The sequence below is a fragment of the Ranitomeya imitator genome, chromosome 3 (genome assembly GCF_032444005.1).
Source record: "Ranitomeya imitator isolate aRanImi1 chromosome 3, aRanImi1.pri, whole genome shotgun sequence".
NCBI classification, from domain to species: domain Eukaryota; kingdom Metazoa; phylum Chordata; class Amphibia; order Anura; family Dendrobatidae; genus Ranitomeya; species Ranitomeya imitator.
Window position 1 is genome coordinate 547,595,470 of NC_091284.1, and position 17,702 is coordinate 547,613,171.

Below are 17,702 nucleotides of genomic sequence, written 5' to 3' on the forward strand. Positions count from 1 at the left end.
AGATCGGTGTTTAATACTGCTGCAGGCATATAACCTGAGACGTCGGATGCTCACCAAGAAAAATACAGTACTATAAGTCCCAATGTGTAGAAAGCAGAGGTGGCACTCACCAGTCTTGAAAATCCATGCTTTATTGAAGAAGAAAAAACACTTAAAACATCTTCAGTGGGAGAATGGGAGATAGAGTATGCGAGTGACAATGATATACGTGTAGCAACACACCTGTATGAGGCTAAGTGTTCGTTGAGCGTACTGGATCCAACAAATAGATAAATCCACCGCAATGAAAGAGAAGAAGTGATCCGCACCCCTGGAACCACAATAGCCTAGTTTGTATACTAGGATGGGCCCAGGATGGGGGACAGATATCCCATGAAGGAGAACGTTATTGGAGACATTGCTACATAATGGGGAGGGGGGCAACTCCTATCTCCTGATAGGATTTGAAATGCTACAAGGGCCCATACATCTGACCAACATGTGGGGGAGAGGGAAGGGGCCAGATCTAAATTTTGCACCTGGGCCCATCTGATTTTAGTTATGCCACTGGCTGTATGTAGTGAGGAGATGTTAAGAATGAGTGGAAGGATGGAGAGTCACCATCTAAGTTTAGGAGAAAAGCTGTAACAGAGTTGTACATTGATAAGGATAAAATTAGGTAAAGAGAAGGGTAAACCGGCGATCGCACAGTGGTTTTAAGGCCCCGTCACACATAGCGACGCTAAAGCGATCCCGACAACGATACGACCTGTCAGGGATCGTTGCTGCGTCGCTATGTGGTCGCTGGTGAGATGTCAAACTGTGAGATCTCCTCAACGACGCAGCAGCGATGCGGCGACCTGTAGCGACCTGTACAACGATGTCACATAGCAGCTATTTCATGACGATTAACAGACCTCAATGAGGGACATCCTGTCATGAGGTCGTTGGTAAGGTGTCAAACACAGCGATGTGTGCTACCCAGCGGGACCTCAACGATCAAAAAATGGTCCATGCCATTCCGACACGACCAGCGATCTCACAGCAGGGGCCTGGTCGCTGCTACGTGTCACACATAGCGAGATCGCTACTGAGGTCGCTGTTGCGTCACAAATCTTGTGACTCAGCAGCGATCTCGCTAGCGATCTCGCTGTGTGAGACGGGGGCTTTACCTGGCTGCAAGCTCTGAGGTGACACCCTTCTTTAATACTGAATTGCCTGGAACAATCCAAATATTTGACTTAGTTTAGCTAGAGTTCAGAATTATAATGTAGATAGTTACCTGAAAGTATCCATTGTGACCATCAAATAAGTTATGAAATGAATTCTTTGGATCAGGTACTCTTGGAAATATGCAGCTCTTTATTCTGTGGAAAGAACACCCACAGACACAGACAAATCATTATGAAAACCACTTCAGCTTTTATCTATCCCAGACATGGGTGCAATCTTTAATGAAACTGTGATTTCCTGTCTTTGTAGTGTATTTAAGTGTTATCTCTGATGTCATGGAGAAAACTATTCAGTACTATTTAAGGATGATACTAAAGAATGGTAAAACTAAGATTTACTGTACCATATAGTCATAACATTAAGACCACCTAGCAATGCCATATACTGTATGTTGTGACACCTTCCTGCCATATTCGTACATTTTTTTGTACGTTAGCTCTTATGTGGAAACAGAGTTTTGGGCTAGCTTTTGCTCCTAATGCATATTAATATGTCTTGGGCACTGGTGACCCAGTTAATGGCTGTCTGTTCTAGTACCACTTTGGTAGGGACTAACCAGTAGATCCTGGGAATATCCTACAAGATGTGCAATTTTACAGATCTTCTGACACTGTTACGTAGCCTTCAAAACAAGGCCCTTTTGAGAATCACCCAGATTCTTATATTTGTTCATTTTTTCGTTTCCTCACTAGACAGGAAATGACTGTTTACTTCCTACCTAATATATTCAACTTCTTAGCATGTGTTTGTAATAGGGTAGTGCTACCCCTCCCCCCTATTTAAACTATAAAGTACCCTTACTATTGACCTTGGCTCCTTTCCTGTGCAATTGTATTAGTCCCTTGCTTTTCATTTCCTTCTATTGAGTTGTTCTGTATTATTATGGTGTGTATTCACGGTTTTTGCCTGTCACCACTGCAGGGTAAAGGAGTTTGTAAGGCAGTTGTACAAACCATTGCTCCAGTGACAGCAGGAACTGGATCACCATTTCCATGGCAGCGTGTAAACACAATAGTTCATATATATATGCAGAACGGTGGCTCAGTGGTTAGCATCGCAGCGCTGAGGTCCTGGGTTCAAATCCCACCAAGGACAAAATCTACAAGGAGTTTGTACATTCCCCATGTGTTTGCATGAGTTTTGCTCCCAAACTCAAAAAGACATACTGTGAGCCCCAATAGGGACAGTGCTGATAATGTCTGTAAAGCGCTGTGGAATTAATGGCGCTGTATAAGTGAGAAAAATAAATACCAGTCACTTACCTGGACACTACTAGCTTGATGTGTTACATGCCAATGTTGCATTGCTATTTTGTTATGTGCAGTATGCCATTACAATGTTTTTTATACACATGCTGCAACTTTAAGGCCGATAATGATGATTCCTGTGAACAGGCAGTCATTGTATGCAATTGTAAGCCTCTGGTCGTACCTGTAGTATTGTGTCGGCATTCAGGCTTTGTGGTGAAGGTAGATTATAACTTGAGCAGATTGGGTGGGCTGAGAGGAGAGTGTGGCATGAACTAGAGAGTGCACAATATTGTCTGTGGGAGCTGTGGTTTTAAATCTGCCAACATTCGTTGCTAAAAAGGCCCATTGTGTCCTGGCTATGTGGTTGGAAACCATATTCAGCACCTTCCTATGTTGGTGGCCTCAGTGGTTTATTATTATGGATCATCAATGTCTGTACAATTTAAATATAAATACATTTTTAAAATTTAGTGTTTGAGGTCCTGACACAGTTTATAAAAAAAAGTAGCACGTTAAAAAATGGCTAATTCAATTTTGTCTATTTCAATTTTGTCTATGTCTTGAAGCCTAGAGTCAAAGTGTCTTTTTCACTTCCTCATTTCTTGACATTTTACACCATTTTTGTGTATATTAATCCATTCACCTCTGTATAGCTTGATTTCTCTCTCATTGACAGCACAAGATTTTCTACAGGTGCTTCTCACAAAATTAGAATATCATCAAAAAGTTAATTTATTTCAGATCTTCAATACAAAAAGTGAAACTCATATATTATATACACTCATTACAAACAGAGTGATCTATTTCAATTATTTATTTCTGTTAATGTTGATGATTATGTCTTACGGCCAATGAAAACCAAAAGTCATTATCTCAGTAAATTAGAATACATTATAACACCAGCTTGAAAAAATATTTTAAAATCCAAAATGTTGTCCTACTGAAATGTATATTCAGTAAATGCACTCAATACTTGGTCGGGGCTTCTTTTGCATCAATTACTGCATCAATGCAGCGTGGCATGGAGGCGATCAGCCTGTAGCACTGCTGAGGTGTTATGGAAGCCTAGGTTGCTTTGATAGCATCCTTCAGCTTGTCTGCATTGTTGGGCCTGGTGTCTCTCATCTTCCTCTTGACAATAGCTGGCAGATCATGCACAGTGATACTGTAGTTTCTAATCCAGGTATTGGTACTTTTGGAAGAGTGGACAGGTGCCAAGTCCTGCTGGAGAATGAAATTTCCATCTCCAAAAAGCGGCAGAGGGAAGCATGAAGTGCTCTAAATTTCCTGGTAGACGGCTGCGCTGACTTTGGTCTTGATAAAACACAGAGGACCTACACCAGCAGATGACTTGGCTCGTGAAACCATCACTGATTGTGGAAACTTCACACTACCCCTCAAGCAGCATGCATTGTGTGCCTCTTTACTCTTCCTCCAGACTCTGGGACCTTGATTTCCAAATTAAATGTAAAATTTACTTTCATCTGAAAACAACACCTTGGACCACTGAACAACAGTCCAGTTTTTTTTCTCCATGACCCAGATAAGACGCTTCTGGCATTGTCTATTGGTCATGAGTGGCTTGACACAAGGAATGCGACACTTGTAGCTCATGTCCAAGGCTGCAGTTATCCTCGTTGCTTGTGCATCTTTTTCCACCACACTTTTTCCTTCCACTCAACGTTCCATTAATATGCTTGGATACAGCACTCTGTGAACAGCCAGCTTCTTTATCAATGACCTTTTGTGGCTTTCTCTCCTTGTAGAGTGTGTCAATGACATCTGTCAAGACAGCAATCTTCCCCATGATTGTGGAGCCTTCTGAAACAGACTATGGTACCTTTTTAAATGTTTAGGAAGCATTTGCAGGTGTTTTTTCTTAATTATTCTAATTTACTGACATAATGACTTTTGGGTTTTCATTGGCTGTAAGCCATAATCATCAACATTAACAGAAATAACTGCTTGAAATAGATCACTCTGTTTATAATGACTCTATATAATATAAGAGATTAACTTTTTGTATTGAAGAACTGAAATAAATTAACTTTTTGATGATATCACAATTTTGTGAGAAGCGCCTGTATATAAAGTAAAAATACATTTATATATGCTTGGGCAGAAAAGACATGGCTTATTATAGCCTTCTATTCATTTCAAAGGAAAAAACAAGGAGTAATAAAAGTAAGAATATCATGAGCACAGAGACAGCCAATTTAAAGAATATATTTAGTTAAAAATATGTTGCTAAATGAATTGACCCCCAGTTGCTCTGCTATTAAAGCCTCTAGAACCATAGTATGCAGACAAGAATATATTTAATCCCTTTAATAAATATTAATTATATTTAGTGTGGGTGGAGCGAGTGTGCTCATCATTGCTCGATATTTGATTGGGCACCAGGATTCCTCGGCAAGCTCAGTACTCGATTGAGTATCCCTGGTGCTCGTGCACATGCTTGAGTCCCCCCGCCCCATATGTTTCACAGCTTTTTTTCAGCCACTAAACGTGGGGATTGCCTACCATTTCCGGTAATACTGTAGCCATGTTGGCTACTGGCATTACTGTGACTGGCCGGCTGCATCTCGTCATTGAGTCTATATAAGACCCAGTGACGCGATGTTTGCAACACTATATCCCGGAAACAGAGTAGGGAGAGTTGTTGGATAAGGGATAGTAGTGCATTACAGGCCTACAGTCAAGGTTTATATTGCCTTACAGTCCTTGCCGCTGAAACCTAATATAAAAACTTCTTATCAGGCCTATATCTATGCTATTACCTCTCTTATCTGCATTTAGCGTAGGAATAGTTACTGGAGAAGGGAAAAGCAACATTAGATTCCTCTAGGCAGAGTCAATATTGCCTTACAGTCCTTGCTGCTGAAATCTAATACCAAAAATTCTTATCAGACCTACATGTAATCTATTATGGTCCATATAATAATACCGATTTTGGCTGCATATATAATTTAATATGCGCAAGGCTTGCGGTAAGAGATTAGAAATGGACATGTTGTGCTGCTCATGGTGCACGCTGAGGCCGAGGCCATGGGTCAAGTGAAAGTATGCCTGCTACAGAAGCATAGTAAACATGCTCATCCACGAGAGCTTCCTGTTACACTTTGCAGGGGTACACGGACACCAATCTGGAAACTAGAATAGTGCGAACAAGTGTTCTGTTGGCTTGCAGATAATGCTTCCAGTCTGTTTCCCAGCACCACCCTGTCTTCAGTCTCACTAGCCAAGAGTCTGGACCACATAATTCCTACTCTGATCTTCTTTCCTAATATTATGGCAATTCCCAGGAGACAAGTGATCCCACACTTAGTCACTCTGAGTGTTTGCATTTCCTTTTACTGCTTCTTCTGGCCTCTCGCTCAGCATGTTTCAAACGGGTCATCAGGATCTCATGTGTAGTGATGCCCAAATATTTGAGCAACCACCGTCAGTAAAAGATGATGGGGGACTGCAATTAGTGTCTCAAAAGGTGGAAGATGATGAGACACAGTTGCCAACAAGTGATATTGCAAAGTCAACAAGTCAGGACCAGAGTTCAGAGGTGGCGGACAATGAAGTTACTCACACAATCTGGGAAAGTGCCATGCAGAGTGAGTCCAGCAACACAGAGATGGAGGGATCTGCAGCACCGCAAAATGCAGGCAGAGGCAGTGGGGTGACCAGAGGGAGAAGGCAGGCAACTATGCCTCTGAGCATCCACACATGGCAAAATCCCAGGACAAGGGTTAAGTGTCCCCAGTCTGGTGCTTTTTTACAGAAAATGCGGATGACAGGAAAACGGTCATTTGCAACCTGTGACATACCAAGATCATCAAAGGCCTGACCACTACCAGCCTGACCAACACGAGCATGCTCAACCACATGTCATCCAAGCACCAAATAGGTGGGTCAGACGCCTGGGTCAACAATCAATGTCTTTGAGAGACACCACTGCCTCTTCCCATGTCCTACAAGCTTGCCAATCTCCTGTTTAGGATGCGGCTGATGCCTCCTGCCCTGCACTTGTTGTTGGACATTCGCAAGCACCACCAACAGCCACATCCACTTCCTTGTCCCAGTGCAGCGTTCTACTGTCCCTACCCTGGGCCTTGGAACACAAGCGTTAATACACATCCACCCACCCAGAGGCCCAGACACTAAAGAGCCACATTTCCAGACTGCTCGCTGCGGAAATGTTGCCATTTAGACTTGTGGACACTGAGACTTTCTGCAACCTTATGGCAGTGGCCATCCCACCGTTCTCATTCCCCAACCGCTATTATTTCTCCCATTGTGCCATCCGCACCTTACACAAGCACGTGTGCCATAACATCACCCATGCCCTGACTAATGCAGTTTCTGAGAAGGTCCACTTAACCTCCAACACGTGAACAAGTGCTTGTGGCAAGGGATGTTACTTTTCCCTCACGGCACACTGGGTGAACTTAGTGGAAGCCGGGAACGAGTCGTACCCTGGGACAGCACATATGCTATCAGCACTAAGAATTGATGGATCAAGTTCCATCAGGGTTTCCACCATCTCCTACACTAGGTCTTGTACCACCTATTCCTCACAATCCTCCATTTTCGAATTGTTATCCATATCAGTCACAAGCTGGAAGTCCTGCATCACTGCCTCGTGAAGAAGCAACAGGCTCTGCTGAAACTCATTTCTTCAGGTGACAAACAGCACACTGCCGCAGAGTTGTTGAAAGGTCTAACAGACCAGACAGATCTGGGGCTCTCACCGCTGAACCTACAACCAGGCATGGTCATGTGAGATAATGGCCGTAACCGGTTATATATATATTCTCCAGGAGTAAATTTTTTTCATCCCTTGCACCTACTGCAAAGGCTTTTCCAGCCTAGGAGTCCCACTCCTTCCAAATGGTAAAAAAATGTTTCCTGAGACCCTCATCTCCATGTCTTCCAGGGTGTATTGTATTGCCTCCTAATTTCTGGAAGCTCTTGCACATAGTGCATGCGCTTTACCAGTCTAGGAGTCCCACTCCTTAGTAATGGGAAAAAAAATGCTTTTTGAGGTCCTCCCATATGTGTATTCCAGGGGGGTATTGCAGTATCTCCTTCTAATTTTTGGCAGCCTTTGCACTTGGTACATAGGTTTTACCTGTGTAAGAGTCCCACTGTTTTTAAATTTTTCTCTCTGGACTTGAGTCTTGAGAAAATGGCCACAGACACTGACTCACCATTCACTTCCAGTGTGCATAGGTCATCCTCTTCCACTAATGCGCTGCCAGACACTCTTCAACTGAACTGCTCTGACCCTCTACTCTTCACTAGTTACAGTGAATGTGGCCTTCTCCATCCCATTGTTGTTTTGGGGTGTTTCTTCAATTTTTAATCTTCACTTTCAACATAGTCTTCACTCAGCACATCAACAGCTTTAGCTTCATTCAAGTCAAGTTTTTGATTTTCCCCATCTTGTTCTATTTCTCATTGTCTCATGTCAGTATCATCTGATGGAAATGAGTGTTCATTCTAGTTACATAAATCTCTTCAGGACAGGGGAGGATGATGACAGCCGTCTTCAGCACCCGGCACTGGGGAATTGCACTTACTGTACCGCATCTTCTCTGGTGCCGCTGCATGTCACATGGATGACATCCATGTGTGTCATGCGTGTAAACGTGAGCAAGACATTTTGTGACCCGTGCTGATGGTTAAAAACTGACTTGTCAGCATGTTTTACCCACATACATACTGTCTGTGGAAACACACTGCCATGTGCACAGACAGTGGGTCTATATGTCTAAGTGTCTCCGGTTCGTGTGAAAACTGTGACCACACATACTGGATACACGGACGTGTGAAAGAGGCTCTAATAACACAGCTAAATACATGAGCTATAAAGTGTTGTAGGCAATTTATCCCTTATAAATACCATATATAGCACTATACTTGCTTCTAATACAGTGCCTGAGAAAATAATTTTTAATTTGTTTGCAAATGAGGAGGCTTCAGAGCAATTTTGGTGTGGTCAAGAGTTTGGTGCACTTTTGCACCTCCTCATTTGCATATTGGGCTTTCCCCTGCTCCTAATTGACAGTGTTCATTCCCTAGAGCGAGCACTGTCTGAATGCTATCACAGTGTGTGCATATGCACTCTACCTGTTGCCAGCCATGTGAGTGCACACTGGATGGGCCATTCTCCTCCCTGTCTTCTTTCTCCTGATGCCGCTCGCTGCACAAATACACATGGAAATGTAGCCAGCAGCTTCAGAGAGGCATTAGTGTAGCCAGCAGCATTAGCAGAAAGAAGACAAAGAGGAGAACTCGCCCGACCACTGTGTACATGCATGGCTGGGCATAGGCAGTGTGCATGTGCATGCTCGCCGGATGAACTAAGGCAGTGCTCTCTCTAGAAAGTGAGCACTGTCAATTAGAAGAAGGGGAAGGCCTCAATAGGCAAATGAGGAGGAGTAACGGTGTAATGGTGCACATAACATTTAACCATGTCAAGAGTGCACTATATTTCCCAAATTTACATATGACTGAAAAGTAATTTTCTCACGCATTGTACAAGTAACAGGTATAGTGCAAGTATTGTATTTAAGTCAGCTTGTAAAATATACTTAATGAGAATGATGAACAATAACTAGACAAATATAAAAATATAGTACAAAATTATTTTTTAAATAAAAAATCATCATCATGGACTGCTTCTATCCAGAGTGAATATGAGTAATAGCAAGATCCACCTTATAAGATATTTACAAACTATATCTTTATTCTACTAGTGATTATAAATTCACATACCTTTCCATATTACACCTGAGAAAGACTATAACAAATATGATCAGTGTGGACACTGCGGAAAATAAAATGATGAAGAAGCGCGAGTCTTGCACTTCAAACACTGTGGGTTCACATGATTCTAGTGAAGAGGAAAGAAATTATAAACGTTGTATATATTCAGAATGAACTAGACGCAATGGTACAGATATGACGTTTCATACCTACTAAAGTGACGTTCTTTATGAAGATACTATTGCTCCACTCACTTTCATATAAATAAATTGTACAGTCTATATCTGTTTCAAACTTCAACTGCGCATGGAAACACTTCTCTGGATCCAAGTTTGGATTGGAAAACTTGCAGTGCAATAATGAGCCCATTTCGGAACATTCTGAAGATGTCGAACTTTTCTAGCAATGGGTGAAGCAACAATATATTGTGATTAAAATGTGTACAAAAAGTACAAAACTATTGACATGCAAAGCAGCGTATTACGGACGCATGAATGAATTTAAATAGGTAGCATGTATATATTAAAGCGTTATTTAAATCTTCTTTCTCCAGAAGTACACCACTCCCCAGCCTCCCGGCTTCTTGATTGCTTGGAGAAGGTGCACTCCTGAAGACTGACAGTTCAGCTTCATGACTTTTTTAGGTCATTAGTAGTGATCAGCAAATGTGCTTGGATAAGCTGTTATCCAAGCATGCCCTCGTGTTATCCGAGTACCTTGGCTGTACTAGCATAATATTTTCGAGTCCCTGCAGCTGCTGTTTTCCTTTGGAAGGCAGTCGCAACACATGCAGGGATTGCCTGTTTGTTAGGCAATGCAGCATGTGTTGCCATTGTCTACCCCCGTAAAACAGCAGCCGCAGTGACTCAAAATTATTATCCAAGCAGGCCCAAGATGCTTGGATAACACATGAGCATGTTCGGATAACACATTATCGGAGCACACTCGCTCATCACTAGTCATTAGCCTGAAAAGTTTGCTTTCCTTTACAGTCTGTCATAGAATTAAATTCTAATAACAAGGTTTTAAACTGTTTTTTATCTGTCTTTTTCTGAGTTCCTGATTTATGGCTACAGACTACATAAAGGTTGAATCTGCAGTGAAACAAAAAAGTCTATAAAAGCAAAACCGTACAAAATTTGTAATGGTACCACAAAAATGATTCTTAGGTCAAAATATATGCATTTAAGTAGAATGGCCAATATTTTGGGAATTACACCCCACATTGAATTCATCAATGATGTAACTACTTTGGTCTCACGACTGTTTTACAGAAAATGGAATGGACTTGATGTTGCAGAGTGAAAATTGTAATTATGCCAGCTTTATACTATCTGCAGGCTGGATACACTGTGGGGCTCAGCAGGAAGCGGGAAATTTCAATTTGGGAGCACAGATTCCACTGGATTCTTTTATTTGGAGTGGGGTGAGGGCGAGTCATGTCACTTTTCCAGAGCATTTGTGCTGCCAGTAATGTGGAAGCACACTATTTTTCCCTTGACAGATGATGGACCTGAGATGGGTTTGCTTTTCTGTTGATTGATTTTAAGTTTTTATTGGTAACATTTTGTAGTACATAACATTTTTCAATTGTTTTCAGTAAAAGGTTCGGTTCACATTTATCCTTTGTTCTACGCCAAGTGCTTACATTGGGGTTTCTGTCTAAATCCTTAAAATAACTAAGCCCACAATGGAACCACTCACTATAATGAGGCAGATTGAATCACTTTGGATTCTGTCTGCCCTGTGTTCCATTGGTGTCCCATCTGTTTAGGCATTCACAAAAACACGGTCAATTACAATTTTTCTGCAAAAAGTATGTCTTGGATTTGTACTCCAAGGTTGAACAATGAAAATTAACCAAGCCTTGTACTGGTGTACTGGTTTTTGGTAGGCAAAATGAACAAAAAAATTGCTTCTATTGTAAAAAAAAATTTTTTTTACACCGTTCATCGTGCGACATAAGTGATAAGACAGATTTATTCTTCAGGTCAGGAATTACAGATTTATATTTTTTTAAGTATTGCTTCTTTCACACACTAAAACTATTTTTTGCAATAGTTCTAGTGCGCTATTTTATTTTTCCGCTGACAGAGCTGTGCGAAAGATTGCAATTTGCAAAACAAGATGAAATTTTCAGGGATATCTTTTTTTACTTACAATTTTTTTTCCCTTTTTATTTCATATCTATTTGTGACATGCAGAAATAATGCTAACTGCTGTTGCTTCAAAAGCATCCAGCAACTAGAGGAGTTAACACAGTCACAGGAGACAGGGAGTGGTTAGAGCCCCATGGGGCTGTGGAGAACTTGTTTACTGTTCTGGCAACAGCCTAAAGGTACCGTCACACTGGATGATATCGCTAGCGATCCGTGACATTGCAGCGTCCTGGCTAGCGATATCGTCCACTGTGACACGCAGCAGCGATTAGGCCCCTGCTGTGATATCGTTGGTCGGGGCAGAAAGGCCAGGACTTTATTTCGTCGCTGGCTCTCCCGCTGACATCGCTGAATCGGCGTGTGTGATGCCGATTCAGCGATGTCTTCGCTGGTAACCAGGGTAAACATCGGGTTACTAAGCGCAGGGCCGCGCTTAGTAACCCGATGTTTACCCTGGTTACCATCGTTAAAGTAAAAAAAACAACCACTACATACTTACCTACCGCTGTCTGTCCCCGGCGCTGTGCTTCTCTGTACTGGCTGTGAGCGCCGGGCAGCCGGAAAGCAGAGCGGTGACGTCACCGCTCTGCTTTCCGGCCGCTGTGCTTACACAGGGCAGAGAAGCAGAGCGCCGGGGACAGACAGCGGTAGGTAAGTATGTAGTGGTTGTTTTTTTTACTTTAACGATGGTAACCATGGTAAACATCGGGTTACTAAGCGCGGCCCTGCGCTTAGTAACCCGATGTTTACCCTGGTTACCCGGGGACTTCGGGATCGTTGGTCGCTGGAGAGCTGTCTGTGTGACAGCTCTCCAGCGACCAAACAGCGATGCTGCAGCGATCCGGATCGTTGTCGGTATCGCTGCAGCGTCGCTTAGTGTGACAGTACCTTAAGGGATCAGTGGTGTGTGTCTGTGATCTGTCTCACAAACATTCAGGCAAGTAAACCATAGGGACACAGGATTCCATTACAAAGTGGAGCTGAGCTAATCCCTGTACTGCTAGTTGAGAAAGTCTGTCAGGTGCAGGAAGATAGTTATTGGAAGAAATTGTGTCACAGAGTTAATCTCCCTCAGCAAACCCTCCCCCCTCCTCCATTACACTGTGCTGGGAGGAATGCTGTATACTGCTGTGCTTTTGTAAAGAGTCTTGATCTGTGCTGAACTGTGCTATCAAAATAGACTGTTAGTCAATATGCCTCTAAGAAGCAGCTGTACTGTTTATGAAGCCTGTGCTTAAGAGACTTGAATTGTACTGAATGTGCTGTGACATTAAACTACACTGTTCATCTGTTCATGGGGACCCTATCAATTGTATCCGTGTAAGCTAGTGGATCCATCTTGTGCCTGAGGAAGCTGCAATACATGGTCGCCCTGAGTAACGGTTCTCCCAGAGTTCCAAAAAATTCATGAGACCTGTCCCGCCCCTATCTAAACCTAGCAGCGTAAACGTAACATATTTGTATGTTAGTATGATGAAAGACCTAAATAATTTAGTTTGTTGTTATTTTTTAGAGTATACACACGTGGTCACAATTGTTGGTACTCCTCACTTAATGACAGAAAAACCCACAATAGTCACAGAAATAACTTGAATCTGACAAAAGTAAAAATTAAAAAAAATCTTTGAAAATGAACATATGAAAGTCAACATTGCTTTTCAACCATGCTTCCACAGAATTAAAAAAAAAATTAGGAGGCTGTGTATAGAGAAGAGGTGCTGCAGATGGAGGCTGTGATTAAGGCCACATTCACACGTTCAGTATTTGGTCAGTATTTTACCTCAGTATTTATAAGCCAAAACCATGAGCGGGAGAAAAATACAGAAGTGGTGGCGTGTTCCTAATACACTTTTCCTCTGATTGTTTTACTCCATGTTTTAGCTTACAAATACTGAGTTAAAAATACTGACCAGATAACGTGTGAATGAGGTCTAAAGGAGAAAAGTGTGGCGCTGCAGAAGAAGTAGGCTGTGTATACGATACACTGTATTGCAATTAGTGCAATTTCTCTCGGGATCAAGTATTTCCAATTGTATATGGAAGAGGAGTGTGAGGTGCAGCCGGAGGAGGCGACTATAAGGCTATGTGCACACTTTGCAGATTCCACTGCGGATTTTTCCGCAGCGGAATTGCAAAATCCGCAGTGAAAACCCATCGCGGTTTTTACTGCGGATTTATCGCGGTTTTTACTGCGTTTTCTTCTGCGGATTTTCAACTGCAGTTTTCTATTGGAGCAGCTGAAAATCCGCAGAAAAGAAGTGACATGCTGCGGAATGTAATCCGCAGCGTTTCCGCGCGGATTTTTCTGCAGCATGTGCACAGCGTTTTTTGTTTCCCATAGGTTTACATTGAAATGTAAACTCATGGGAAACTGCTGCGGATCCGCAGCGGTCAAATCCGCTGCGGATCCGCAGCAAAATCCGCAAAGTGTGAATATAGCCTAAAGGAGAAAATCTGTGCTGCAGAAAAATGCTGTGTAAGTGAGCATTGCTATGTTCAACAGGGACATGTTCAAGAGTTGAAACTGCCAAAAATCTGTACATCTTTGCACCGGAAGGAAAAACCAAAAATGTTGTTTATCAAAAGGCTCTTGAATGAGTTGAAAATAAAATAATATCAATACTTGAGCAATCATTTAGTTAATTTGTGTTGCAAATCTGTAGTGTTGAATTTATGATGTGAAATGTTTTTATATGCAATATAATCATTATAATTTGTTATAACTAGCCACAGTTAGTTACTATGCCCGGGCAACGCCAGGCTCTTCAGCAAGTATGATAATAAGTTTCATGTTTCATCAAAGATGTCTGAGACGGTGTAAACAGCAGGGTCAGACGACAGGTAGGCACCCACCTAGGGCTCTACTTCTTGCCTACCTAAAGGGGGCACAGTTTGAAAAAAAATGCATTGTGACCCCCAGGGACATAAGGTGGTACAATGATATCACTGAATGGTACATCACAGCGCCCACTGCAAGGTAGAAGAGGAGGCAGAGATCATGATGGTTGGGGAACCTGGATTAGTTGAATATAAGTTGATATATATATATATATATATATATATATATATGTAAATATTTTATATATAGAGAGAGAGAAAGAGTCAGTCAGGAGGATCATATGCGAGGGTCGATATGTATCCCTAGGATGCGCATGGAAGCATATTAAGGCCGCTGGTGGGAATTGCAGTCACAGATATAGCTATGGTTGCAGTGCAGAATTAAAGTAAATTTGGTCTTGGACAAGTTATTTACCCAAGTATTTGAAACCAAAAAAACTACTTGAAAAAATAAACCCCCAAAAACCACTCAATATATTCCATTTTATTTAGTTAAATGTAGATATCAAAATACGAGATATTAAAAATTAATCGACAAGACATAATAAAAAGAAAAGGAAACAGAAAAACAGAGGGGAGCAGGTCAGCACATACAGCAAAATATGAATATGGAGAATTGGATTCCCACAAAATGAGGCCCCGGGAGTACAGAGAAGCAGAGCCGATAGTTTGAATCAATATAAAGTGCAGTGCATATGTGCTATCTAATGATATTCATTTTGATTCTGCTTCCCTGCTGTCCCAGAAACCCACACCGGAGGTATAATCAGTAGTCATCAATAGGGTTGAGCGACCTTGACTTTTTTAGAGTCGAGTCGGGTTTTGCAAAACCCGACTATCTCAAAAGTCGGGTCGAGTGAAATCGGCCGATTATGTCGTAAAGTCGGGATCGACCGAAACATGAAACCCAATGCAAGTCAATGGGGCAGCATAGTCGGCAGTGAGTGGGGGCCAGGAAAACACCTAGAGTGCCCATTATAATGGCAAAAACATCCATTCTTCTTAATAAAGCTTGTCAATCTTAATTTCGAAAGCAGCGGTGTGTCACCAGTCAAAAAATATGTATAAAAGCAGGGTGTGACTAATATCTAAAAATTAACTTTTATTAGGTAATACTAAAAGTGGTATAATCAGCCACATAAAAACAGACACAAAGGACTCACAAAACAAATTCCCATATATATGGGGAATCAACAAATCACCAAATCCCTAAGACTGTCCACATAGACGCCTCAGTGTCAGTCTGCAAAGGGAAGAGAAACAACTCCTAACAGGGGAGCATATAGCGTGTATAAGTAATATATTCGCACTGCATATAATGTGTTCCCATCAATGTCGTGGGAATGCAGTAAGAACGCATATGTCCTGTCTCTGTCACTCCTACAGAGACATACACAGTGTGAAAAAATGGAACGATCTCACCTCTGGACTTCTTATCTTGTAGCGGTAAGACCACTCATATCCGCAGCGTCTTGGGAGGGGGGGGGGTTCACTGTTTTGACCACACATGTACCCGTCCACGCTGTCCGGAATATCATTTAACCCCAAAACACCAAACACATTTTTCCCTACGCGTTTCGTTTGCTATAAACTCATCAGGGGAAACCGATGTATAGTCCCTCCACCTCCGTGGGGGACCCTCAACCTAGGGGTATGTTAGTCATCGCTGTATGGCGGCGTTCTTATCACTTAAATAGCCCGCCCTGTATTGTCTGGGACTGGGCTGTATAACGTCATTTCCTGTGCGCCCCCTTGGAGCGCAAATCTTGGACCGCACGCGTCACTTCCGGTGATGCGCGCAGGTCAGTTACTATGGCAGCACACTGCCCATTACAAACCACAGGTCTTATGGCGTCTAGTAGCGCCGAGCGCTTCACTTTCGGTGGAGCGCACCTGTCCGGTTGCTATAGCAGCGCAACGCCCAACCGTAACCTCAGGTCCAGGCGACCCTGCTATCTGCTAGCGTTTGGAGTCCCGGAGTAGCGCAGCATTAGGTTGTATGAAAACCCCTCTGCAGCGTCGCAAAAAGGAGAAGTGTAATCATCCTTTCCCAGGTGCTAAACATGCCAATTATAGCATGCCACACTTTTTCATACCGGACCACTTCTCAACTCAGTACCATCGATCCTACCATAACCTTCTCTTGGAAGGGAGGATCTTACCCGTGGGCACGTGCTGGCTGAATCCCAAAAAGGGGGGGAGGACACCTACATCGGGGGGCAAGAAAGAGACCAAATCATTTGTCAAAGGCCATCCTACCTAAATAAAGGGGTCCCAATAAAGGACCGGGAAGGACTAGTTTAATAACATACTTAGAAAAACCTGGGCGGGACCCAAAGGAGAGATGGGGGGTTCGGGGCAGAGATTAATGACAGGAATGGTGCACAGGAAAAAATCAGGGAGAGGGATAGTGTCATGTGTCCACCCAATCACCGTAACCAAGCTCCTATCCTCCATGGCCTACCTAACAATGGAGGTTGGCACCCTAGGATAGAAACGCAAGATTGGCGCCCCCATTCCGCGACGGCTGTCCCTATTAATGGTCCTAACAGACCCTAGTGAAAAGAGACAAAAGGGGGGGGGAAGGAAGAAAAGAATCAATCTGCATATCTTTAACTATCCAGAAAGCATCTGTATGTCAAGATCTCATTTAAGCCTCCTGGTGTTTGTGTTTTCAGACGAAAGATCCACCTTGTCTCGCATTGTAGTAGCATTTGATCCCAATTCCCTGAAAAAGTGTGGCATGCTATAATTGGCATGTTTAGCACCTGGGAAAGGATGATTACACTTCTCCTTTTTGCGAACCTTGCAGAGGGGTTTTCATACAGCCTAACTCAGCGCTACTCCGGGACTCCAAACGCTAGCAGATAACAGGGTCGCCTGGACCTGAGGTTACGGTCGGGCGTCGCGCTGCTATAGCAACCGGACAGCTGCGCTCCACCGAAAGTGAAGCGCACAGCGCTACTAGACGCCATAAGACCTGTGGTTTGTAATGGGCAGTGTGCTGCCATAGTAACTGACCTGCGCGCGTCACCGGAAGTGACACGTGCGGTCCAAGATTTGCGCTCCAAGGGGGCGCACAGGAAATGACGTTATACAGCCCAGTCCCAGACAATACAGGGCGGGCTATTTAAGTGATAAGAACGCCGCCATACAGCGATGACTAACATACCCCTAGGTTGAAAGTCCCCCACGGAGGTGGAGGGACTATACATCGGTTTCCCCTGATGAGTTTATAGCAAACGAAACGCGTAGGGAAAAATGTGTTTTTGGGGTTAAATGCTATTCCGGACAGCGTGGACGGGTACATGTGTGGTCAAAACAGTGGACCCCCCCCTCCCAAGACGCTGCGGATATGAGTGGTCTTAACGCTACAAGATAAGAAGTCCAGAGGTGAGATCGTTCCATTTTTCACACTGTGTATGTCTCTGTAGGAGTGACAGAGACAGGACATATTCAATCTTAATTTCCCTTACAA

General features: G+C 42.9%; 1 protein-coding gene across 2 annotated transcripts in view; it reads right to left on the minus strand.

The window, feature by feature from the left end:
• The window catches only part of LOC138672203 (cytokine receptor-like factor 2), a 148,098-nt gene that overhangs the window by 42,934 nt on the left and 87,462 nt on the right, over positions 1–17,702 (minus strand). For both annotated transcript variants that reach the window (XM_069760203.1, XM_069760204.1), the window contains exons 3-5: positions 9,437–9,626; positions 9,237–9,354; positions 1,262–1,346 (exon numbers count right to left, since the gene is read on the minus strand). In XM_069760203.1, coding sequence (XP_069616304.1) covers positions 1,262–1,346; positions 9,237–9,354; positions 9,437–9,626 — 393 coding nt within the window. The remainder of the gene's footprint in view (positions 1–1,261; positions 1,347–9,236; positions 9,355–9,436; positions 9,627–17,702) is intronic.